Source organism: Eumetopias jubatus, unplaced genomic scaffold (genome assembly GCF_037043125.1).
Source record: "Eumetopias jubatus isolate StellerSeaLion01/CBP00866 unplaced genomic scaffold, mEumJub1_p1.0 scaffold_9, whole genome shotgun sequence".
Lineage (NCBI taxonomy): Eukaryota > Metazoa > Chordata > Mammalia > Carnivora > Otariidae > Eumetopias > Eumetopias jubatus.
Genome location: NW_028274815.1, coordinates 102128550 through 102154569, shown reverse-complemented (window position 1 = coordinate 102154569; position 26020 = coordinate 102128550). Strand labels below are relative to the sequence as shown.

The following is a 26020-nucleotide window of genomic DNA, read 5'->3' as shown; positions in this document are numbered from 1 at the left end:
GTAAATACCTAGTAGTGCAATTGCTGGGTCATAGGATAGTTCTATTTTTAACTTTCTCGGGAACCTCCATACTGTTTGCAAGAGTGGCTGCCCCAGTTTGCATTCCCACCAACAGTGTAGGGGGATTCCCCTTTCTCCACATCCTCACCAACATCTGTTGTTTCCTGACTCATTAATTTTAGCCATTCTGACAGGTGTGACATGGTATCTCATTGTGATTTTGATTTGTAGTTCCCTGAAGATGAGCAATGTTGAGCATCTTTTCATGTGAGGAGGACTTTCTTTTATAAAAGAGAGTTTTAAATTGTCTCAATATCATTAATTTAATTTTTACCCACTGATTTGAATTACTAGATGTCTATTTTTTAGGTAAATTTGGAAGTTTTTAGGTAATTCTTAAAGATTTTTTCTCTGTGTATACTTTAGAATTAGCTTGTCAGGCATTGAATTTTTTTAAAGAAACTGTTGCCATTTTAATTGTTAGTATATATTATTAAATCTATAGGTATAGGTTAACTTTGGAAAATTTGACATTTAATAATATTTAGTCTTCCCATTTAGAAACATGATATGTCTCTCCATTTATTTAGGTATTTCTCATGTCCTTTAATAAAATTTTATAATTTTCTTTATTCTAAGGTCTTATATTTCCTCTTACAATCATTATTTGGGTATGAATTTTTGATGGTGGTACTATTTGAATATTATCTTTTTTCTCTATCCCGTATTCTAATTAGCTATTGATGGCATATAGGAAAGCTATTGATATTTTCATATCTTAATTCCAAATGCTACCACCTTAATGAATATCTCTCTTAGTTGCCACAGCTTCTCCGATAGTTGTATTGGAATTGCTTGTAATTTTCCATGCATGCCATGAAAAACTGAACATTGTCTTTTTAAGTCTATTAGAACAAACCTGCTAACTATGTAATTTGGATCCTCTAGACTTACTTATTTTTTGTCTTCTCACATTTAAAATTTCTGAGAAATGTGTGTTAATGTCTTCCACTGTGATTATGGATTTGTTAGTTTTTCTTTTTCTTATGTGTTTCAGTGTAACTGTGAGATACATGGGTTATGGCTCTTACAGTTCTTGGCAGATTTGTTCCATTTATCTTACTTTACCTTGCACTCTGTCATGTCTGATATGAATATTTATACATCTGCTTTTTCTTCATCAGTCATCCCTTTATTTCAGTCTTCATCACTTTCAGAAAATGTAGCCCTCTTATAAGCAACATATAGATTTATTTTAAATCAAATATGAAAGCTTCTGTGTTTTAATAAAATAATATAAGCTATGAACAATTACTTTCTTGAACCATAGGAAATTGCTGTTTTTGTAGGTCAAAAACAAACATTGGCAACTCCTTATGGTTAAACCTAATACTTTAATTACTCATGTGTTTAAAATTATTCCTGCCTTTATATTTAATATTTACATTTTCTGGGTTTTTTTTTTAAGTACTTTTCTTTTCAATACCTTTGATACATCTGATTGAATTTTCTTTGTTCTGCATGTTTTTTCTCCTTGTCACTGTTAGGAAATTGTATATAGTATTTCTCCCTGCTATTTTTTTAATGGTTCTCTTTTAATATTTAACACATACATATAGAATTTAGATACAGTTAGTGAAGAGAGTCTTCCCCAGACCAGGAGAAGAATTTAATAATATTTCTTTCACCCACATACCCATTTTCCAGGATATCAATTGTTTATTAATTTTTAGATTCTGTTTCTTTATACTTCATATATAAAACTACTTGGGTTAAACCATAGCCCATCAGTTTGTTCACTCACTACTTTTCCTGGCATCTCCTCTTCCTCCTTAGTTATTTCATTGTTTGTTTTGTGAGGTACATGCTCAATTATTACAGAAAATAATATGGGAGTTAAACTCATGACTCCTTACATATATTGGAATGTTTTTATGTGGCTTTCTCATTTGATTGCTGGCTTGGTTGAGTAAAAGATTCTAAGTTCAAAATCATTTTCCTTCATAATCTTTTTTACCATTGTCACCTACAAAAGTCTAAAGCAATCCATTTCTTATTCCCTTGTATGTAAACTGCCTTTCTTCCTTCTCTGAAAACACGGAGTTTTCCTCTTTATCCCCAGAGACATGAAATTTAACCAGTACCCAATTGATCATTCACACCTTAGTATTCAAATCTTTCTTCCTTTCTGGAATTTTCCCTTACCCCTCCTCCTCCATCTTTTTAACCTTTGTTTTTCCCTCCTCTTGTACTTCTCCTTCTTATCCTCCTTTTTTTCAATCTTGCAACTCCCATTAGAGAGATATTGGATCATCTGAATCTGTCTTACATTATCTCTTGACTTCCTTCATATTTTTTTCTCTATCCTTTCTCATCATGTCCTGGAAAACTTAGCCAATTGCTATCCTAGCTTATTAATTTGCCAGTATACTTTTGAACTGTTGATCTTTTTAAAAGATGCATTGTTCTGTTGTTTATCCCAAAAGAAAAATACATCTTAGATTCTTTTTCTCTTTGCTCTATTAAGTCTTTTCACTAGATGTTAGTTCTTCTGCTTGTTGAATTTGGTACCTCTTAATGCTAGTTTTCCTTAAATAGCACTGACACTTTGTTTTATGTTAATTTCTTCTTTATTTAAGAATCCTTATTTTCCTACATATTCACCTATCTTGAGTAATTGAAGAAGGGAAATGGAAGGAGTTGCCAAGACCAGTAGCTTGGATTCTTGCAATGTGGACTCCCCATTTCTCTACATTGGGACATTGCTCTTCCATTCCATTCCTGGTGCCTAGCAAGGTGATTTGTCCTGTGGACAACACAACTGCTTCTTACTTATTAACACAATAAAAAGAGGACAAAGAGATCTAGCTCCTCACTTAATCACCCTGACTATCAACCTCTTATGGTTATTGGCTCCTAGCTTTAAAGTCCCCTACAGTTAGCTTATGTCCACACCAATCTTCTCAGCAAGTGTTTTAGAATTATGGTATCCTATGGTTTTACTTCTCCTTTGATCAGATCTTATTTGTGTTGTATCTTTTGTGATTCTTCAACATTTCTGATTCAGTAATGATACTCTCAATTTATAAATTTTATAAATTTATTTTGTTTCTTAAACATCTTTTGTCAGTTCAGAGGACTTAGATGAGTGGTAGAATACTTACAAGCACTGGGTCTACCATTTTTATTCAAATCTCCCTCTATTTTCTTAATAGACTTACACTTAGCCATCTTGACTTTGTGCTTCTCATACTACAAAGAACTGTTTATGATACATTGTCCTTTCCAACAATGAAGAAAACATGAACATATTTTATTATTATTCAGAGCTCAACCCTGATAGGAGAAATGGCTGTTTCCCAAAAGGAAATAATGACATAAAATGAAATATTAGGTGAGAACAGAAGTGTAGGTGAAAACAAGTGTTAATATGGGCAAAAATTAATAACTGGTGTTAGATAATGATTTTTTCTCTCTACAAATTCATGATTCTATTTCCTACTGAATAAGCAGGTATTTAAATCAAATAAAAAGGAGCATCCTTCCAAATTTGGCAGTATTTTTTCACAATGAGCCATAGATATGTTCTCTTCACTTCCTTATAAACACCTAGCCCTGTAGCATGGTTATTGAAAAGAGCACTGGTTTTAGAACTGTAATTCCCAATTTGTCCACTCAAATTTTCTGACTTTCCACTGATTCATCTATAAACATTGGATAGAAATATGTATAACACTTGAAAAATTATAAAGTATCCTACAAGCTTAAAGGTGGAAAAAGAAAGATTGTCATATTGCAGTCAAAACAAAGACATTTTTCTGGCTGCATTTTTAGATTTTGCTCAACCCTCCTACATCCCCCCCCCCCCCCGCCAAAACGATTTTGTCCTTATGGCCCAAGTTTCACTCTCACATCTAGCCATTTGTGTCAGGAAGAAAAACAAAGATAGTGAGTAGGCCAAGTGACAAGTTGTATCTACAGATGGATAAAGGTATGTCCTCTTGCAATGCTCCTGTTTTTGCAATATCTAGTCCAGTTTCATTTTCTGGTATAACAAAAATGCTGTGGGAGGCTTACCTGAGATTAGAGGACATTGACCTTTGGAAGGTGTTGACTGCTCCTGAAGAAACCTCACTGGTACTCAAAGGAATGGGGTGGGGTGAAAATACACCCATGCAGAGGCAGGAAGCATCACAGGTGCAGAAGAAGAGCAGGATAATGCCGCAAAAGAAGGCAATTCTTACCCAAACCAGACCTTGAATTCTAAGTAGTTCCCTCTCAGGGACACATAGACTGCTGAGCTTGTGTTTCAGATCTGGGTTAGAACTCACACCACTCACAAAGAAATGGCTCTGCATGGTTAAAAAAAAAGAACTGGCCTATCCCTTTGATAGAGAAGTTTCAGGTACTTAATTACTAAAAAAAATTATATTGAAATGAAGATCATTCCCTACTACAAAGTCTTCTCTGATTCCACAGAATAGGTTAGAATCCCTGTATCTTGCCCTCAAAGCATTTGTCTCAATAAAAAGCTGGCTACCCATTTCCTCATAGATAGAAAATCTGGATCTCTGAGCCAGGAGCCAGAAAGTTTGGGCAAGATGGAATATTTTCTCACTTTCCCTCAAGAGGTCATGATAGCATATCTTTATGAGGCTCAATGATGAAATGCCCTAGGTTGTTTCCTCAAGTAACTGCAAAGTTCCCAAAGATGAGTGGACATTCCTTCATGGTCTGGCACACTGTTGGCCTTAGCTTTCCATATTGTGGGTCATGGTTTTTGTTTTAACTGGGGTTTTGGAGGGAAGCTTGCACAAGTGGGGAAGGTGCCAGCCTGAAGTCACTCTGAAATGACTGCTGGGAAAGTGAACAAAGCCAGAGGCTGGCCAGAGTTCAAGTCACTCACCTTGCTGGGTCTGATTTTCCTCACATGTCAAATGGGTGCTTGAACTCTGCAACGTCTATGTCCCCCCTGCCCTGGTATCCTGTGCATCTTGTGGTTCTATGTTGAAATTAATTTGGGGGGGCGGCACCTGCATGACTCAGTTGGTTAAGTATCTGCCTTCGGCTCAGGTTATGATCCCAAGGTCCTGGGATCAAGCCAGGAATCAGGCTCTCTACTCAGTGAGGAACCTGTTTCTCCCTCTCCTTCTGCCATTCTCCCTGCATTCTCAGGGTCTAGCAAATAAAGAAATAAATAAAATTTTTTAAAAAATTAATTTTGTTTTAATATTGTAGACATAGTATTTTGTTTTTCCTACCTAAAGCCAAGTGTTTTCCTAAACCAACTATTAACTTTATTTTGAGTAAGATATCTCAAAAAAATCTAAAACTAAAATTCCATTCAGAGTCTAAAAATTGTACTTACAGACCTACTTCTCTATTTCTCTTGATAGTATGAATTTATATGTAATTTCAATTAAGGAATAAGAAATTAGACATAGAAGGACACAAATAACATTTGGGGATATGGAGTAATCCATAAGTCAGTAAACAGTTTGAAAAAAAAAAAATCGTTTGGAAAAGATTTTCCTGAAATTATACAATCTCCTTTTCTCTCAAAAATATGTCCATTTCCCTGTTAGAACATAAACGGGTATAATTATCATAACTTTGTAGCTTTAAATCTTAATAAAACTTCAATCAGGATACTTAGCTATTAGAGGACAAATACATTTGGTATGAAATTTTCAACTTAAAGATGTAACCAGTAGGGCACCTGGGTGGCTCAGTTGGTTAAGTGACTGCCTTTGGCTCAGGTCATGATCCTGGAGTCCCGGGATCAAGTCCCACATCGGGCTCCCTGCTCAGCGGGGAGTCTGCTTCTCCCTTTGACCCTCTTCCCTCTCGTGCTCTCTATCTTTCATTCTCCCTCTCTCAAATAAGAAAGTAAAATCTTTAAAAAAAAAAAAAGATGTAACCAGTAAAGTTGCCCTTTTCATCCTCCAAATTTGCATGCAACAGATAGTCCCCAGTTATGTGCTGGGCCTGTGTTTATAAACATTCTTTTTTATAGATAATCACAACTCCCTCCCCAGAAATGATGCCATTGCCACTGAAAATCTAATGATGTGGCAAAACAGACTGTGGCTTGGATGCAACCACCAGCCACCAAAGCCTGCAGATTCTATATATTTTCCTCTGGCATGGATCAGCTCAAGAGATGAGTAAGCCAACCAGTGGCACAAGAAGGTCTTCCACAAAGCCTTGGCCCTGGTCCTCCTTGTTCCCTCAGGAAATTAGCTCTATTCCATAATAGGAAGGAGACCGAAGAACTCAAAAAGGATGGGAGAATAAGAAAGCTCCCTCCTGGTTATTCAGTGGTTCTCTATTGAGTCCAGGATAATGTGTGAGTTCTTCATCCAGACCCTTAAAGGTCCCACTTTCTGTGCCCCACTGGATATTGCCACCTTAACACACCACAGGGAATAGTAGTGGGGTGGGAGCCATTATAGATCAGAGCAGAGTGACAAGATCTGCCTTATGTATTATTTTTACTCATTCTCCTCAAAAACACCCTACACTTCCAGCACAGACCCATTCATCGTGAGTGCCTTCTCCAAGCATCCCTGCCCAAAGCAATCTCATTCCACCTTCAGTGCCCAGCTTCAAGACCCCTCCTACATAAAGCTACCTTGATTCCTCCAGCAGGATGTGACTCTCCTTCTTATTCTAATCTTGCAAATGCCCAAAGTACTTGGCTTAGACCAAGGTTTTGTATTTTCTGCCTTGTACTATTAAGAGTTAGATGACCAAAAGTTAGATTATGTTTTTCTTTGAGGCTCAGCTGGATTGCAAACCCCTTAAGCATGGCTTACATTTTATACAGCAAAACAGCACTGCTACTTCAACTGTGGGAGAAGCCAGGTGCCTCCACAAGTTCATCAACTCAGTTTCTAGGCCCTCGGCTATATGACAGCCAGCCAACTGCCAAGAGTTTTGCCAATAGGTCCAAATCAAGTTCATCCACATTTCTGAAAACATGAGTAGGGATATTCATGTTCAAAAAAGTTAAGACCAATTATCATCCAACCACTCTTCTCCAGCTAAACTCCTTTGACATGCACATCTATTGTTACTTTTCAGATGGAATCCTGTGGGGATTCATTGGGTCCACCACTCATTTGGGGACTTATCTTGTGTTGCCTTTATCTTTGCTAACTTTCTGTGCCACATTTACTTCCTTCCACTAAAATGTAAGTTCTTTAGGGATGGAGGCCTCAGAGTTCTTTGTGGACCCACATGTCCCCTTACCTATAGGCCCTTGAACCAAAACTATTTGCAGGTGGACTATTTGCATGGCTCTTCCAGCCTTCAATTGCAAATAAAATACAAAAAGCAGGAGACCAAAGATAAACTACTGCCTCTGTTGTAACAGGATTTTGTGCCGCTTTATCAAAACTTTGAGAATTTTTACACACGGAACCTGTACATGAGAATCAGAGACAACTGGAACCGGCCCATCTGCAGTGCCCCGGGGTCTCAGTTCGATGTGATGGAGAGGGTGTCGGATGACTACAACTGGACATTTAGGTGAGGCAGCCTTCTGGAGGGGCTTGGTTGAGAGAAATCCTTCCCAGGAAATCCTAGCATGGGCACCAAACTACAGAAATGATGAACACCAAACCATGGAATTTGCTGGTCTTCCATCACTGGGCCCTTTGCAAGCCCTCATAATTCCAGTGAAGGAAGTCACGGTAATTCAGCTGCCAAGGGTGGCTATGTTAGATTAAAATAAAGCTTGTGTCAGAAAGTGCAGGATACACAGAGCCAGCCAGGAAGAGCCTTTTCAGCCTTATTGACAAATTATACCCCCCTACTTCTTGCTGAAGGAGACAGTGATGATCATGGCTCTTTCTCACCTAGAAAGTTCTTGCTGGAATTTTAATAAGAACACAGGTATCACAGAAGTGAGCACCCAAGGAAAATCAGGGCTAAATAATACTCCATGGCTTGTGATACCTTTTTCCGATGCTCTGCCCAGCTTCATTTTGGGGTTACTGTCTTCCAAAGACAGACCATTTTGTGTTGACAGCAATTCACATCAGAAAGGAGAAAGAAAATATATGATTGGGGCCAGACCCAAGATCTCCTTGTAAGAGTCTTTTATGGGACACTAGGATGATGTTAAATGAGAAAGCCCTTTGTGGTCTTCTCTCTGCAGGTTCACTGGAAGAATCATCAAAGATGTCATCAACATGGGCTCATATAACTTCCTTGGCCTGGCTGCTAGTTACGATGAATCTATGAGGACAGTAAAGGATGTTTTAGAGGACTATGGCTTAGGTGTGGCCAGCACCAGACATGAAATGGGTATGTATGTTCATCATTTTGAAATTTTGTCCAGTTGGTCCTCAGATTCTTTATGGCAACTTCTCAAACCTAGATCGTATCTAGACTGTGTACCTCAAAAAGCTGTTATAAATTGCAAAATGAGAAAGGTGTCTGAAGTTCTTTTTGGAAATTTCAAACGTTATGCTCTTGCCAGGTAGTTTATTAATTACAGGTCTTAATTCTCCAGAAAAAAATAAAAATAGATCTTTCTTTAGACCACATTACTTAAAATAGCAACTATTGTGCCTCTTCCATCTGGTCCTTTTCTGGATCCTTCCCACACTTTTTCTTTAAACAGTTTTAGTGAAGTATAATTGATATTGTTAAAACCTGTACTTACTTAATTTATACAATTTGATGGGCTTAGACATATAAATACACTCTGAAACCATCACCCCAATCAAGGTAATAAACACGTCCATCACCTTGGAAAGTTTCTTTGTGTCCCTGCTTTTTGTGGTAAGAACACTTAACATGAGCTCTACCCTTTCAACGAATTTTTAAAGTGCACAATGCAGTATTAATTATAGACACAATGTTGTACAGCAGATCTCTAGAACTTACTTATCTTGCATGACTGAATTGTATATCCATTGAACAACTTTTTGTTTAGATTTTGCTCTTTCTTAATGATGTCCATCACTGATCTTGCTTTTGTATTTGGATATTGCCCATCACTGCTACTAAAACATAAGCTTCATGAAGGGAGGGATTGAATTGGCCTTGTTGTCTGTCATGTTGAATGAATGAGTGAATAGGGATGAATGAATGGGCAAGGTGAAACAGACTGCCTATTTGTTTCTCTTTTAGCTGAAACATTTTTCTCTTATTCAAAGGAGTGAAATCTGTGAGAAGGAAACTTCTGGTCCTCTCCACCTCAGGGAGAAAGAGTGATGCAAGCTTCCTCCTATAGAGTGTCTTGCTATTCCTGACACAGTGTTTTCTTATATGTCATCTCATTTATTCCTCACAAAAGTCCTCTGCTCAAGGAGGCAGCACAGGCGATGTTATTTCATCTTCTAGAGGAAAAAATAGGATCACAGTGACTAAGTGATGTCCCCCCAGTGGCTTGTCAATCATACTAACTCCCAGTCTAGCTAGCTTCTCCTAAGACAGCATTTTCCCACCCAGAATGATATATGCATGGTTTACCATGTCAGTTTCAGGCCAGTCTAAGAACCCAAGGTAAATCTACTAAAAAGGGATTGACCATTAATGAAAAATGAGCCATGTGCCTCTCTTAGATATCCAGTTGACAAAAGAGTATTAAAAACCCATGCAACAAAGAACAATTTAAGTTGAACAAAGTAACTTTTTTAATACATACATTCAGTTAACATTTAGTGAAAGCTCCATAGTTTATAAGTGGTTGACCAGATTTCTTAAGAAAGGCATCTTACTTATGTTCATTTTGAGGCAGGAGGGCTGCAGATATGAGCAGAATGCAGAAGGAAGGTTCTACTTCACTTAGCAGAACTGGGTCACCCATGATACGCCATTTGGGATGGGGCAGAGACTGGAAGACTACCCCCAGTCATAAAAGACATGGAGTCAGTAAGCTTTGGGGATATTTCCTCTGGTGCTGGTGACACCCAACACCAGGATTGTTGAACCCTCCTCAGTCACAGCCAGCAGAAGCTAAACCTGATACAGACAATGGTTTCCTTCCTATGGAAGCCAGATATGGAATAGGAGTTCCTGATTCTGCAGACTCAATGAACCAGAGAAGCCAGGCAGAGATGAAAATCATAGTTTCAACTGCCTGCAGCCAAGGTTCTCCACTTCCTCAGCCTTCTGAATGGCTGGACTTTTAATGTTTACCTGCTTCACTTAGTCTCTGGCTCAAGCTCTAGGAAGAAGATTTTAACAGTTTTCAAGGAAACAGTAAGAGAGCAAAATAGAAGCCACCCACACTAATTTTAAGCAAACAGAAGAATTGATAACAAGGATGGATATGAGCAGTCAGAAGATAAAGAAGTAAACGGAGTGCATTTTAAAGTATTGTGCAACATAAGCAGTAACCTTAGCATAGCATATAAGAATTAGTAGCATAATTTTGAATGCCACTTATTTCAAGAAATACAAATAACTTTTAGAAAGCATAAGCTATCTAGTCTTAAGAAAATGTTTAACAGTGCCAGTGGATTGTCAGTGAAAATTTGAGAATATAGAGGCTTACCAATTTAACAACCAAAAATGCTCCTTGAGGAGCCCAAAGTAAAAGTTTAGGAACATTTAATCACTTGAGTACTTTCCCAGAGCTTTTAAAAATAGTTTCCAATGTTCTGAAGGGAAAAACACACAAAAATCATATTACAAAATAGGAAATTAAACAAAAAAGAAATCAAGAGGAAGTATTTAAAGCACAGTGAAAGGATAGAAGACCACACACAGTATCTTGGCCAAAAATATGTGAGAAGAACATATTTGCCCACTGAAAGAAAAGGACTGAGATTTTGCCAAAAACCCAAACTCAGCTACAAGCTATAATCACAAACAAATACAAGTAAATATAAGTTATTCCTAAGACTGAAAAGTAGAAATTTAAGTCCCAGCCAGACACCTGGTTCTCGCCTCCCTGCAGCAACCACCACTAAAATGAACTCAGTGCTCAAGAGAGAGATCAATTCAATAAAAAGTACAACAAACAAAGAGCTCTAGAGTAAAGTTGTGTGTCCAGTCTGCATCTGCAAATGCTAGGACTGAGACTGAAATACAGCTGAGCTCTAAGGAATGAAACATTTCCAGACACATACGTACAGAATTGCAAATGCTGTTTTTAACATGTGGAATGATGTGCTGCTGTTATTTTCATGTACAACTAAAAAATACTGGCATACAGAATTAAGGGAGGCTTTGACTGTCTCGCGGTCAATTTAATTTTCCATAGCCTGATGGAAGGGATGGCACATTTTTTTGATATCCTAAATATGAGGCAGAGTGAAATGGAAATTTGGAGTCATAATCAACCATTTAAAATGACTGACACATTTTTAATTCTTATCCTCTATATTCATGGGTGCATTTTTATTAGAATTCTCCTTGATCTGGGCTGTCTCCTTCGAATTGTGTGCCATGTGTCATATCTTTGGTAATTACAGACTAGTTTTTCCTAATAACTTTCTTAATGTGCTGTGAAAGATTAGAAATCTTTGAGTATTGCTGTGTGTGATATTATGTTGTAAACTAGTGAACTCTAGACTGAACAGCTTATAAAAAGTTGAAGAGACTGCTGCTCAACATCCTCTTTTTAAGGTGGCTTGCTTCCAGATTTTTAGCTGGAAAATCACTTGAATAACTGTTTACAGATTCTAAAATTACATGGATTTTTAGGTTTTCAACACCAGGATTGAGAATTGTTCATGATGTCTGAGTATTAACAGAAAACAATAATCAGTAATATCTCCATTATGCAAGGTATTTCCACATTTGATCTTTGAATTTCTTTATCTGAAAAAAACTATTTAATTTTTCTGTATGTGGAAGGTGTTTGTCTGAATATGTTGGTTGGACAATGAAAAATGTAATACAGCAGGCTCTGAGGCAAAGTAAATGCATAATTGCTTGTTCTTCTTTCATATTAAGCCAAAAAAATAAAGAACAAGCTGAAACTTTAAAAAATAAACAAACAACATAAATGTGTGGTACAAATGCAAAGAAAAAGGAAAGCAGAAGATTAGTTTAAAATTATTAGTTGTTATTAAACATAGGAAGAGACTCACCTTATAAAAATTATGCGGAGAGCCCATAATGAAGACAGATTCAAGTCCTATATCCTCTATGCATCAAGTAACACAGTGCAGACATCGATGGCTGTTATTTTTCTGTACACCTGGAAATTAGGAGAATGAATTATGAGAGGCTTTGAAAATCATATGGGTCAATTTAACATTCTACAGGCTGATTATAAACAAAAGCAAGACAAATAAAATAGTGATAAGAGACCACAAAGTACCTTCCAGTCCTTGAAAAGGAAAGAAGGGAGGGAGGGAGGGAGGGAGGGAAGGAGGAAGGAAGGAAGGAAGGAAGGAAGGAAGGAAGGAAGGAAGGAAGGAAGGAAGGAAGGAAGGAAGGAAGGAAAGGAAAAAAGGAAAGAAGGAATGAAGGAGGGAAGAAAGGAGAGAAGGAAGGAGGGAGGAAGTGAAGGAGGAAAGGAAGATATAAAACATAAAGGACACTAACAATGCAATTACTGACTTCCATTTAATATTTATATATTGAATTAAGAGCCTTAAAACATATTACCAGTATACCTCATCTTTTTAAATACCTAGTGAATTTTCACAAAAATTTACTATATTTTATGCCACAAAGAAAACCTCATTAGATTCCAAAAAGTGGAATTTACATAAGTCACATTCTTGGATCACAGTGAAATAAAGCTAAAAATAAATATTAAAATTAGAAAAAATTCCTTTTTAAAAAATCTCTGGAATGTTTTAAAGCCCTTTCCTAAGAGACTCTTGAATCAAAAGGGAAATGAAATTACATTTACATTATATTTAGAAACTAACAACTGTGAGAACACCATAGGGTCCAGCTAGTTGTGTAATCAGAGGAAAATATATAGTCTTACTTTACTAAAGACGAAAGATTGAAGCTAGCAAACTAAGCTACCCATGCAGTAAGGAGTAAAAGGTAAGCAAAAGTATTGAATTTTTAAAAAATAAAAACAGAAACTTATTAATTAGAGAAGAATAATTTCTATTGGGCTGAGGCATCTGTGTTTTAATAAGTCACTAGAGGTGATTTCAATGAGCGGCAACCAGAGTTGGCAACCGCTGAACAAAATTTGACAAACAAGCACTTAGCGAAAAAACATATGTATGGAATTGACGTTGCAAATCAAACAGTGTACTCAAATAACAAGATACCATGATCAAGTAGTTCATTTCAGTAACTATGAGAATAGTTAGCTCAATAATAAGGCAATTCATAACATTGAATAATCCTAGAAGAAAACATATGATTATCTTGATAGGTGACACTAAAGCATTTGTAAAATTCAGTATCCGTTCCTAATACAAATTTTAATAAAATTTGTAAAATTTGTAAAATTTTATTAGAATAAAAAAATTGTAAAATTTTATTCTAATAAAAATTTTATTAGAAAAAATAAAAATAAGAATTAGGAGATTCCAGAATGCAATAAAAACACCTACATCAAACAAAGAGACTGTACTATGGTGAGCGCTGTGAATTATGTAAGACTGATGAATCACAGACCTGTACCCCTGAAACAAATAATACATTGTATGTTAATAAAAAAATTAAAAATAAAAACAAAGAGACTGTGCTATATTTTGCGATGAGATACTAGAAACTTTCACTTCAAGTCAGAAGAAAGGTGAAGATGAGTTTATCCACCGTTTTTAATAACCTATGGAAGTACTAGACAATATAATTTCATTTTTCATTCTTTAAGTCAATAAATATTTATTGAATGATGACCATGTGACATAATTAGAAGTATAGGCACAATAAGAGGTAAACTAACCATTATTTGTAGATTATCTGATTGTTCACCTCTCTGATTTTCAAACTGTGATCTGTGAGGAGCAAAGGAGACCTCTGCAGGGGCTCTTCATGGGGCCACCATCCATATGAGAGGGAGCTGAGCAGGAAGAACAGAGTTTGGGTCTACTTTCTTCCAATTTACATATTTGAATAATCAAAAATTTATTAGAAATAATAAATATCCAATAAAAAACTCAATAAAGACCTACCGCATGTAGACCAACTTTTATTTTTTATTTTATTTTGTTATGTTATTTTAGTCACCATACAATATATAATTAGTTTTTTTAATTGTATTATGTTATCTTAGTCACCATACAATACATCATCAGTTTTTGATGTAGTGATCCACGATCCATTGTTTTCATAGAACACCCAGTGCTCCATGCAGTACATGCCCTCCTTAATACCCATCACTGGGCTAACCCATCTCCCTACCCCCATCCCCTCTAAAACCCTGTTTGTTTCTCAGAGTCCATAGTCTCTCATGGTTCATCTCTCCCCCCTTCATTTTTCCCTTCCTTCTCCTAATGTCCTCCCTGCTATTCCTTATGTTCCACAAATAAGTGAAACCATATGATAATCGACTTTCTCTGCTTGACTTATTCCACTTAGCGTAATCTCCTCCAGTCCCATCCATGTTGATGTAAAAGTTGGGTATTCATCCTTTCTGATGGCTGAGTAATATTCCATTGTATATATGGACCACATCTTCTTTATCCATTCATCTGTTGAAGGGCATCTCAGCTCTTTCCACAGTTTGGCTATTGCGGACATTGCTGCTATGAACATTGGGGTGCATATGGCCCTTTTTTTCACTACATCTGTGTCTTTGAGGTAAATGCCCAGGAGTGCGATTGCTGGGTCATAGGGTAGCTCTATTTTTAAATTTTTGAGGAACCTCCACACTGTTTTCCAAAGTGGCTGTACCAACTTGCATTCCCACCAACAGTGTAAGAGGGTTCCCCTTTCTCCACAACCTCCCCAACATTTCTTGTTTCTTTCCCTGTCCATTTTTGCCATTCTAACTGGTGTAAGGTGGTATCTCAATGTGGTTTTGATTTGAATTTCCCTGATGGCTAATGATGATGAACATCTTTTCATGTGTCTGTTAGCCATTTGTATGTCTTCTTCAGAGAAGTGTCTTTTCATATCTTCTGCCCATTTTTTGACTTGGTTATTTGTTTTTTAGGTGTTGAGTTCGAGAAATTCTTTATAGATCTTGGATACCAGCCCTTTATCAGTAGTGTCATTTGCAAATATCTTCTCCCATTCTGTGGGTTGCCTCTTTGTTTTGTTGACTGTTTCCTTTGCTGTGCAGAAGCTTTTTATCTTGATAAAGTCCCAAAAGTTCATTTTTACTTTTGTTTCACTAGCTTTTGGAGATGGACCTTGAAAGAAGTTGCTGTGGCCAATGTCAAAGAGGTTACTGCCTATGTTCTCCTCTAGGATTTTGATGGATTCCTGTCTCACATTGAGGTCTTTCATCCATTTTGAGTTTATCTTTGTGCATGGTGTTAGAGAATGGTCGAGTTTCATTCTTCTGCATGTGGCTGTCCAATTTTCCCAGCAGCATTTATTGAAGAGACTTTTTTCCATTGCATGTTTTTTCCTGCTTTGTCAAAGATTATTTGACCATAGAGTTGAGGGTCCATATCTGGGTTGTCTGTTCTGTTCCATTGGTCTATATGTCTGTTTTTGGGCCAGTACCATGCTGTCTTGGTGATCACAGCTTTGTAATATAGCTTGAAATCGGGCAATGTGATGCCCCTGGCTTTGTTTTTCTTTTTCAACATTTCCTTGGCAATTTGGAGTCTTTTCTGATTCCATACAAATTTTAGGATTGTTTGCTCCAGCTCTTTGAAAAATGTCATTGGAATTTTGATCGGGATGGCATTGAAGGTATAGATTGCTCTGGGTAGCATAGACATTTTAACAATGTTTATTCTTCCGATCCCTGAGCATGGAATATTTTTCCATCTTTTTGTGTCTTCTTCAATTTGTTGCATGAGTGTTCTGTAGTTCCTAGAGTATAGATCCTTTACCTCTTTGGTTAGGTTTATTCCGAGGTATCTTATGGTTTTTCGTGCTATTGTAAATGGAATCATTTCTCTAATTTCTCTTTCTACAGTTGCGTTGTTAGTGTATAAGAAAGCAACTGATTTCTGTGCACTGATTTTGTATCCTGCCACATTACTGAATTGCTGTATGAGTTCTAGTAATTTGGAGGTGCAGTCTTTTGGGTTTTCCACATGTCATCTACGAAAAGAGAGAGTTTGACTTCTTCTTTGCCAATTTGAATACCTTTTATTTCTTTTTGTTTTCTGATTGCTGTTGCTAGGACTTCTAGTACTATGTTGAACAATAGTGGCAAGAGTGGGCATCCTTGACATGTTCCTGATCTTAAGGGAAAGGCTTTCAGCTTTTCCCCATTGAGGATGATATTCGCCGTGGGTTTTTCATAGATGGGTTTTATGAACTTGAGGAATGTTCCCTCTATCCCTATACTCCGAAGAGTTTTAATCAGGAAAGGATGTTGTATTTTGTCAAATGCTTTTTCTGCATCAACTGAGAGGACCATGTGGTTCTTCTCCCTCCTCTTATTAATGTGTTCTATCACATTGATTGATTTGCAAATGTTGAACCACCCTTGCCTCCCAGGGATAAATCCCACTTGGTCGTGGTGGATGATTCTTTTAATGTATTGTTGGATCCTATTAGCTAGGACTTTGGAATCCATATTCATCAGGGATATCAGTCTGAAATTCTCTTTTTTGATGGGGTCTTTGCCTGGTTTGGGGATTAAGGTAATGCTGGCCTCATAAAATGAGTTTGGAAGTTTTCCTTCTGTTTCTATTTTTTGAAAAAGCTTCAGTAGAATAGGTATTATTTCTTCTTTGAATGTTTGGTAGAATTCCCTGGGGAATCCATCAGGCACTGGACTCTTGTTTTTTGGGAGGTTTTTGATCACTGCTTCAATCTCGTTACTGGTTATTGGCCTATTCAGGTTGTCAATTTCTTCCTGTTTCAGTCTTGGCAACTTATAGGTTTCCAGGAAGGCCTCCATTTCATCCAGATTGTTCAGTTTATTGGCATATATTTGTTGATAATAATTTCTAATAATTGTTTCTATTTCCTTGGTGTTAGTCGTGATCTCTCCCCTTTCATTCATAATTTTATTAATTTGGGTCCTTTCTCTTTTCTTTTGGATAAGTCTGACCAGTGGTTTATTGATCTTATTAATTCTTTCAAAGAACCAACTTCTAGTTTTGTTGATCTGATCTACTGTGTTTCTGGTTTCTAATTCATTGATCTCTGCTCTAATTTTAATTATTTCTCTTCTAATGCATGGCTTAGGCATCATTTGTTGCTTTTTCTCTAGTTATTTAAGGTGTAGAGTTAGTTGGTGAATTCGGGATTTTTCTATTTGTTTGAGTGAGGCTTGGATGGCTATGTATTTCCCCCTTAGGACTGCCTTTGCAGTATCCCATAGGTTTTGGACCGATGTGTTTTCATTCTCATTGATTTCCATGAATTGTTTAAGTTCTTCTTTGATTTCCTCATTGACCCAAACATTCTTAAGCAGAGTGGTCTTTAGCTTCCAAGTGTTTGAATTTCTGCCAAATTTTTTCTTGTGATTGAGTTCCAGTTTTAAAGCATTGTGGTCTGAGAATATGCAGAAAATAATCTCAATCTTTTGGTATCGGTTGAGACCTGATTTGTGACCCAGTATGAGGTCTATTCTGGAGAAAGTTCCATGTGCGCTCGAAAAGAATGAGTACTCTGTTGTTTTAGGGTGGAATGTTCTGTATATATCTATGAGGTCCATCTGGTCCAGTGTATCATTCAAAGCTCTTGTTCCTTGTTGATTTTCTGCTTAGATGATCTGTCCGTTGCTGAGAGTGGAGTATTGAGGTTTTCTACAATTAACGTATTGTTATCAATATGATTCCTTATTTTGGTTAACAGTTGGCTTATGTAGATGGCTGCTCCTGTTGTTGGGGGCATAGATATTTACAATGGTTAGATCTTCTTGTTGGATAGACCCTTTAAGAATGATATAGTGTCTTTCTGTGTCTCTAATTACAGACTTTAGTTTAAAATCTAATTTGTCTGATATAAGAATTGCTACCCAAGCTTTCTTTTGAGGTCCGCTGGCATGGAAGATGGATCTCCATCCCTTCACTTTCAGTCTGGATGTATCTGTAGGTTCAAAATGAGTCTCTTGTAGGCAGCATAGGGATGGGTCCTATCTTTTTATCCAATCTGCAACCCTGTGCCATTTTATGGGAGCATTTAGGCCATTCACGTTGAGGGTGATTATTGAAAGATATGAATTAATTGTCATCATGTTGCCTGTGAAGACGTTGTTTTTATACATTGGACGTCCCTGTAAATTTCTGTTGTATATCACTCTTGGGGTCTTTCTCCTTTTATAGAACCCCCTTAATATTTCTTGCAGGCCAGCTTAGTGGTCACATATTCTTTCAGTTTCTGCCGGTCGTGGAAGCTCTGCATCTCTCCATCCATTCTAAAAGACAGCTTTGCCAGATAAAGTATTCGTGGCTGCATGTTCTTCTCATTTAGTACCCTGAATATGTCTTGCCAGGCCTTTCTGGCTTGTCAGGTCTCTGTGGATAGGTCTGACATTATTCTGATGTTCCTCCCTCTGTACATAAGGAATCTCTTCCCCCTAACTGCCCTTAGGATGGTTTCCTTGGTTCTAAGATTTGCAAGTTTTACTATTACATGCCAGAGTGTTGGCCTGTTTTCCTTGATCTTGGGAGGGGTCCTCTCTGCCTCTAGGACGTGAATGTTTATTTTATTCCCCAGATTAGGGAAGTTCTCAGCTACGATTTGCTCAAATATATCTTCTAGTGCTCCCTCTCTCTCCACTCCCTCTGGGATTCCAATTATTCTGACATTGGAATGCTTCATGGTGTCACTTATTTCTCTGATTCTATTTTCATGGATTCTGAGTTGTTTTTCCCTGGCCTCCTCTTTTCCCTTTTTATCTCTTATATTGTCTTCCAGGTCACTTATTCGTTCTTCTGCCTCACTTACCCTAGCTGTTAGATTATCTAGTTTGGATTGGACCTCATTGATAGCATTTTTAAGTTCTTCCAATTCAGCTTTCATTTCTGCCCTTAGAGACTCTAAGTTGCCATTAATTGATTTCTCCATTCTAGCTATTGTCTTCACAATTGCTAGCCTGAATTCCATCTCAGACATCTTGGTTATATCTGCAACCATTTGTAAATCTGCAGCCTAAGTCATAATCTCTCAGTCTTTTCTATTTTGGGGGCTCCTCCTCCTAGTCATTCTGTTGATGGGTCGTTGAGGGAATGTATAGAGTCCAAATTATTGACCAGAATCCAAGCAAGATGCACCTGTTTTCTAGGGACCTTAGGGTTGCTAGCCTCTTGTTTTCCAGGCTGTCTTCTGGGGGAGGGGCCTGCCACGCTGTTACTCAGGCAACCCTGTTTGGTTGGAGTTGCCCTGCCCCCCTGTGGCAGGGGATGGGCTCAGTGGGAATCAGTTTTGGGGGCTTTTGTTCTATGGCAGCTTTCCATGTTTCCTCCACAAGTCAGAGCAGAAGAGACCATTTCCAACCCCCTGCCTCAGAGCAGAGAGATTGTAGTCTGTTCTTCAGTGAGCTCTCCAGGCCACACTATCTCTGTTTCTGTCCATGCTGCTATAAACTGCAGCATCCTAGGTTGTGAGCCCCTCCGCAGTGCCCCCAGTCCTGCCTCCAGGTCGGGGCATGTCTCTGCCCTTTGTGCTTCTAAAACCACCAGCCACTCCCAGTTTGCAGGCACGACCCCGCCGCTCTGGGTTTCCACCTTGGGGGCTGCCCTAAAGTCCTTTCCCCGCCGCTACTGGTCTGTGAGTCTGTGCCCCGTCCCCAGCGCGTGAGGCTGTCGCTCACCGGCAGTGTAGGATTCCCCACAGCCAGCCTCCCTCCCGCTGCCGTTTATCCTCCGATATCTGCCAGCGGAATCAGGGCTCCCTGCTTCATACCTCAAAACCAACCACCCACAATATTCTGTTTGTAGAAATCCAGATCTTCTTACATATCAGGATGATTTCGTGGGTGCTCAAAGTGGTCTGGTAGATATCCAGCTCAATTCCAGGGACCAGTTGAAATAGGGTCCCCTACTCCTCTGCCATCTTTCCTCTCTCCATACATCATTAGTTTTTGATGCAGTGATCCACAATTCATTGTTTCCATATAACACCCAGAACTCCAGCAGTACGTGCCCTCCTTAGTACCCATCACCGGGTTAACCCATCCCCCCCCACCGCCCTCCCCTCTAAAACCCTGTTTGTTTCTCAGAGTCCATAGTCTCTCATGGTTCATCTCCCCCTCTGATTCTCCCCCTTCATTTGTCCCTTCCTTCTCCTAATGTCCTCCATGCTATTCCTTATGTTCCACAAATAAGTGAAACCATATGATAATTGACTTTCTCTGCTTGACTTAGCAACTTTTAAAATTCATATAGTAAAGTCAGTAATTAGCAATCAGAAGATATATTAGAGAAATTATTTTATTTTAAAGATTTTATTTATTTATTTGACAGAGAGAGACATAGTGAGAGAGGGAACACAAGCAGGGGGAGTGGGAGAGGGAGAAGCAGGCTTCCTGCTGAGCAGGGAGCCCGACGCAGGGCTCGATCCCAGGACCCTGGGATCATGACCTGAGCTGAAGGCAGATGCTTAATGACTGAGCCACCCAGGCGCCCCTGGAGAAATTATATTATTAATAAATACGAACAAAACTAACAAACACCTAGGGAATTCTGTTGAAGATACCTAGAAACTATTTGAAGAAAACTATAAAACTTTCATAAAAGACTTAAGAGAAAACTCGAAAAAATCGAGATAGCAAATCCTAGAAGGGAATGACCTGGTGTTATATTTCTATCAGTACTTCTCCAAATGAATATGTGAATTGAACACCATCCCAATGACATTAATAAATGGGGAGAAGGAGTGGGTTGTCTAAATGGAAGTCTAGAGACAGACACAACTTGGAATACTCATTAGTATACAACAAGAACAATTTTGAAATCAGTTGGAAAAGGACCAATTATGTCATATTTAGTATTATGATAACCAGCTGATCACAGAAGGAAATAAGTTAGATCCCTACCTCACATATTATATCTCAGTAAATTCCTTTTGTCTAAATTGCAAATGCATTTGAGATTGAAATACAAAAAATAAGAACCACCACCAGAAATAACTACATAAGTAAAATGGAAACTGAATGAATAAGGGAAGTGATGAATGAATGAACAAATGAACAGAGTAAAATGACCTCAACAATTCAAATACAAAATGCACTTGTATGCATTCCTTGGTTAGGGCCCTGCTAAGATCGTCAAGCTGTAGCTCCTTTGATGTGCACAACCTCTCTGTCCCTTAAGGCTGCTGTGACAAAATATCACAGACTGGGTGATAAAAAAGTTCATTTCTCACAGTTCTGGAGGCTGCCAGTATGGTCGGGTGAGGGCCCTTTTCCATGGTGCAAACTTTTGGTTGTACCCTCACATGGTGGAAGGGACGAGCCAGCTGTCTGGGGCCTTATACATAAGGACACTAATCCTATTTATGTAGGCTCCGTCTTTATGACCTAATCACTTCCCAAAGGCCCCACCTCCTATTACCATCACTTTGGCTATTAGGTTTCCAATGTGAATTTTCGGGAGAAATAAACATTCACCCACAGCAGGCTCTTCTCTAGCTTGTCGCTTATAATCACCCTTTAATTCTATAACCCATAATGACCGACGGTGGAACTCACCTTACCTAAGTCACCCTACCTGGCAGTATGTCCTCTTAGTGGGAGGGATCCATTTGAAATGACTTCCAGACTGACTCCCTGCAACACAGGCCACCCTTGTCCATGGATAACAGGCACTCTTCCCTGTTAGAGGAAAGACAGCTTGCTCCCACCCCAACCTCAGACACAATGACTTGCCCTTCAGATTAGTCAAGCCTGATTCAGACAGTAGTCTCCTGTGTCCTCACGCTCCGGAGAACCAGAGAAAGCACACCCAGAAATCATAGGGGGAAAGAGCCAACACAATGAAGCATTTAAACTTCTCTACATAAAAACCATGTCGACAAAGTTAAAAGTTGAGGAACAAAATTAGATAAAGTTATTTGCAAAATATAAGACAAAATGTTAACATTCTTAACATGTAAAGACTTACAGATCAGAAGAAAAAGAACATTACAACTTAAGAAGTGGGCCAAGATTTTGAGAAAGCCAAGAGGCAAAACATGCACAGTCAGGACTATATAATGTTTCTCAAGCTTTTCTTTATCTCTCCCTCCTGTGATATTTTAATATTACAGATAAAGTATATATCTGTTTATGTAGATCATGGATATCTGTACCTTATACATAGTAAGTTATCTGCCCTTCCTCCAAGAACAGCTTGTCAACCCTTTGGGAGCAATATCATAGCTGCTGAGAATGCATAAGATAGTTAATTACCCTTCAGAGGAAGTAGATGGTGACCAGAAGGGGGAACAAAGGGACTTCTTGGGTGCTGTCTATATTGTTGTTGGGTTTTTTATGATGCGGTAATCTGTGTGGGTGTTCACTTCATAGGGCTCAATACTTACAATTTGTTTCCTTTTCTACATGTATGTTATAGTGTAATGAAAATTTTACATTAAAAAGTAGATCCAGTACACAAATGAACAATTAAGGAAAAAAAAAGAAATGTAAGTGTCCAACGAGCCTGTGGAAGATAATAATTAATAATCAAAGAATGATTAAGACACAGAGTTGCCATTTTTCACCTAATTGGCAAAAGTAAAAAAAAAAATAATATCCCATTAGAGGCGCCTGGGTGGCTTAGTCGGTTAAGCGTCTGCCTTCGGCTCAGGTCATGATCCCAGGGTCCTGGGATCCAGCCCTGCATAGGGCTCCCTGCTCAGCAGGGAGTCTGCTTCTCCCTCTCCCTCTGTCCCTCCACCTGCTGGTGTTCCCTCTCTCTCAAAAAAATAAATAAAATCTTTAAAAAATAATAATATCTCATATTTTCAAAGGAATAAAGAAAAGGGCACCCTTGGGCACCTGGGTGGCTCAGTCAGTTAGTTGTCTGCCTTTGGCCCAGGTCATGATCTCAGGGTCCTAGGATCGAGGCCCACATTGGGCTTCCTGCTTGGCAGGAAGCCCGCTTCTCCCTCTGTCTGCTGCTGCCCCCACTTGTGCTCTCTCTCTTTCTGTCAAATAAATAAATAAAATCTTAAAAAAAGAAAAAGAAAAAAGACAAGGGCACCCTTATATACTGTTGATAGAGTACATTGGAAGGCAATTTGAAAATGTATCAACAGAAAGCCATTTAACTCAGCAATTTTGTTTTGAGAAATTTTGCCTTAAAATTTTTGAATAAGTTTTCTAAAATGTATGATCTAGAATAATCAATGCAATACGCTTAATAATAGTAAAAATTGGGGGAAAATAAGTAAGTTTCCAACAATAGGAAATTGATTATATATATTTGGTAGATCTGTTTAACACAATGTTATTTAACCATGCAAAATTATAAAGCAGTTTCTTAGCAGGGTGGTTGAGAGCAAAGGCTCTGGAATTAGTTTGCTTGGATTCAAATCCACATTCTCTTCTTTAACTAGCTAGGGCCTGAGATAAACTCTATGCCTTCCTAGTCTTCAATTTTCTGAAAACTGAAAATACATTGTTAAGAGAATAAAACAAGTTACAGAACAGTATATTTATTATGAATCCATTTTTAAACATATATCTTACTTGAATATTTGCATTGATAAAGATGGTTATATTTTATTTTGTAGTATCTTCTGATTTTTCTGAAATGAGCTCATATTTCCATAGATAATTATTTCCTTAAAAGTCAACAGAGTCTAAAATGAAGGCACAGACTTATGAAAATAGTTCTGGCGTTTCCAAGACTTGCCCACTGAATCAGACTGACCAAATTTTCCAGTCTTCTGAAGGGAACCTGCCACAGGCTATGTGGATTCTTGAGCTTACACTAGTGGTTCTCAAATTTTAGCTTACATCAGAATCACCAGCAGGGCTTGGAAAAATACAGGTTGTTGGCCCCACCCTCAGAGTTTCTGGTTCAGCCCAGCTGGAATAGAACCCAAGATCTCACATTTCTAATGACTTCCCAGGTAATGTCCATGCTGCAGCTCTGGGGACTACACTTTGGGAACCAATGGATACTATCTAGCATGCCTGCCTTTTTTGACCAAATTAGTCAAACATTTTCCAAAATGCAATGGTCTTTTACTTTCTGTGGAGTGAATACCACATATGCCTGGGGTATGAGGTCTATAAATAAAAACTGGAAAGTAGGTAAGAGACAAGCCAGAAAATCAGTGAAGCAAGTTAGTTTTGATTGTTGAGTGCATCCTGCCACATATTGCTGCCCTAGATTTCCAAATCCAGGAAAGGTTAAACTCAGGCAAACGGAAGAGAAACTTTTGTTTCCTTTCTTCCCCCTCCCGCCACTTTTATTCTACAAGGGTGTTTAGTTTCTTGGTCTTTTGTTTTCCTGGTTAAGAGCAGATGTGTACTAACAGAATATTATTTGAATGCCTATGCTCTATAAGTCCTTTGTGCTGCTAGCAACTGTTAGTCAGAAGTTCACTTCTAAGAAAACAAACTCATGAAATGCCACAAGACTACTTCTGTGCCAAGGAAAGCTCATCTCTACTTGAAGACTTTTCTTCCTTTGAGAAGGAAAGCCTTGTGCTTGATTCAGCTCATCAGGGAAACCTAAAGAGTAAGCACACCTCAAAACTGCCTAGTGGAGAATATTCATTCAAATTATAATTGCAATTTTCAGAAGTAGCCTTCAATTATTTTCATCCTAAAAACATCAGAAAGGACACATTAACTTAGGAATTGATATGACTGGATGTAATGGGAAATTATTTTCCATTTCCAAGTTTCAAATGTGATTTTTATGTTAGTTGTAATGTACCAGTTTGCTGAAATTTCTATTTCTCAGTTTGAGAACATAGTCTTAAATCATTTGATAATTCATCTCCCTCTTTATCTTCCTGAAGTTTTCTGCTATCATTTCATTCAAATTAGCAAGGCTCTTTCTGTGTTTCTTTCTCAAATATTTGTGTCTAGATCCAGGAAATGTACAGTCTCTCTAGTCTGAACTATTGCAAAAGGGGCCAGCCTGAATCTACAAAATGTCTAAATTAAAGCAATTTCAAATAAGTATCATCTTATGGCTTTCAAGTTCCTATGAGAATAAGCAGTTTCTAAGAAATTGCTACCAAGTAGAGATCTTGTTTTCTTTTTTTTTAAAAAAAGCAATTTTAATTAACACAGTTTTATGCAAATCAATGCCATAAACATACTCTAAAGCAGTGGATTCGATTAAATAAGCTGTAAACATCCCCACATCAATTAGTTTCACCTTCTTAATTTACAGCAGCAAAACTCTTCTTCATAAACAGTGCCAGTTCCTTTCTGACCAAATTGTTGTAAATTCAGATTAATGAGATTTCATTCCATTTCTCTCAAGCCTCTTTATTTTCCTTTAAGAGTATTTTTAAAAGGAAACAGACTCTCAGAGGAATTGTTTGAGAGTAGGAAAATGAAAGTATATCTTTGTTTCTGAAAGCCTTTTGGCAATTTCCTGATACCCATTATAGTTCTGACAAGATAATTGCCCTTTGCTTGACAATGACAGAAATTACAGCACAGCCAAATTGCAACTAGCAGAGATATTTCTGCAAGTGCAGATTTGGCTTTGTAGGTTCAACAAAGCCAAGCAAGCATAACAACTCAACAAGATATCCCAATAATTTTATGTAAGTATAATACTTGCCAGCAAGGGAATACCTGGGATGATTGAACAAAGTTGAAACTCATAGAATTTCAGAATATGTAGATTTTCCACCATCTTCTCACCCACACAAATAACATAATATGAGATACATAGAGATTTTTTAATAACCTGCCAATCAATGTTTTTGCAGTCAGTAGGCTGAGAAGTCAAAACTAGAGACCAGTTCTCCTGATTCCTACTAAAGAGCTCTTGACACTACCCCATACTGTTCATAGCTAAAATCAGAGACCATCCACATCAAGGGTCACCAGACTATTCCAGCTGCCTCCTGTTTTTGTACTGCCTGCACGTCACAA

General features: G+C 37.9%; 1 protein-coding gene across 1 annotated transcript in view; it reads left to right on the top strand.

The window, feature by feature from the left end:
* The window catches only part of SPTLC3 (serine palmitoyltransferase long chain base subunit 3), a 152165-nt gene that overhangs the window by 50135 nt on the left and 76010 nt on the right, over window positions 1-26020 (top strand). Inside the window, exons 3-4 of the mRNA XM_028113001.2 lie at window positions 7379-7533; window positions 8165-8313. Coding sequence (XP_027968802.1) covers window positions 7379-7533; window positions 8165-8313 — 304 coding nt within the window. The remainder of the gene's footprint in view (window positions 1-7378; window positions 7534-8164; window positions 8314-26020) is intronic.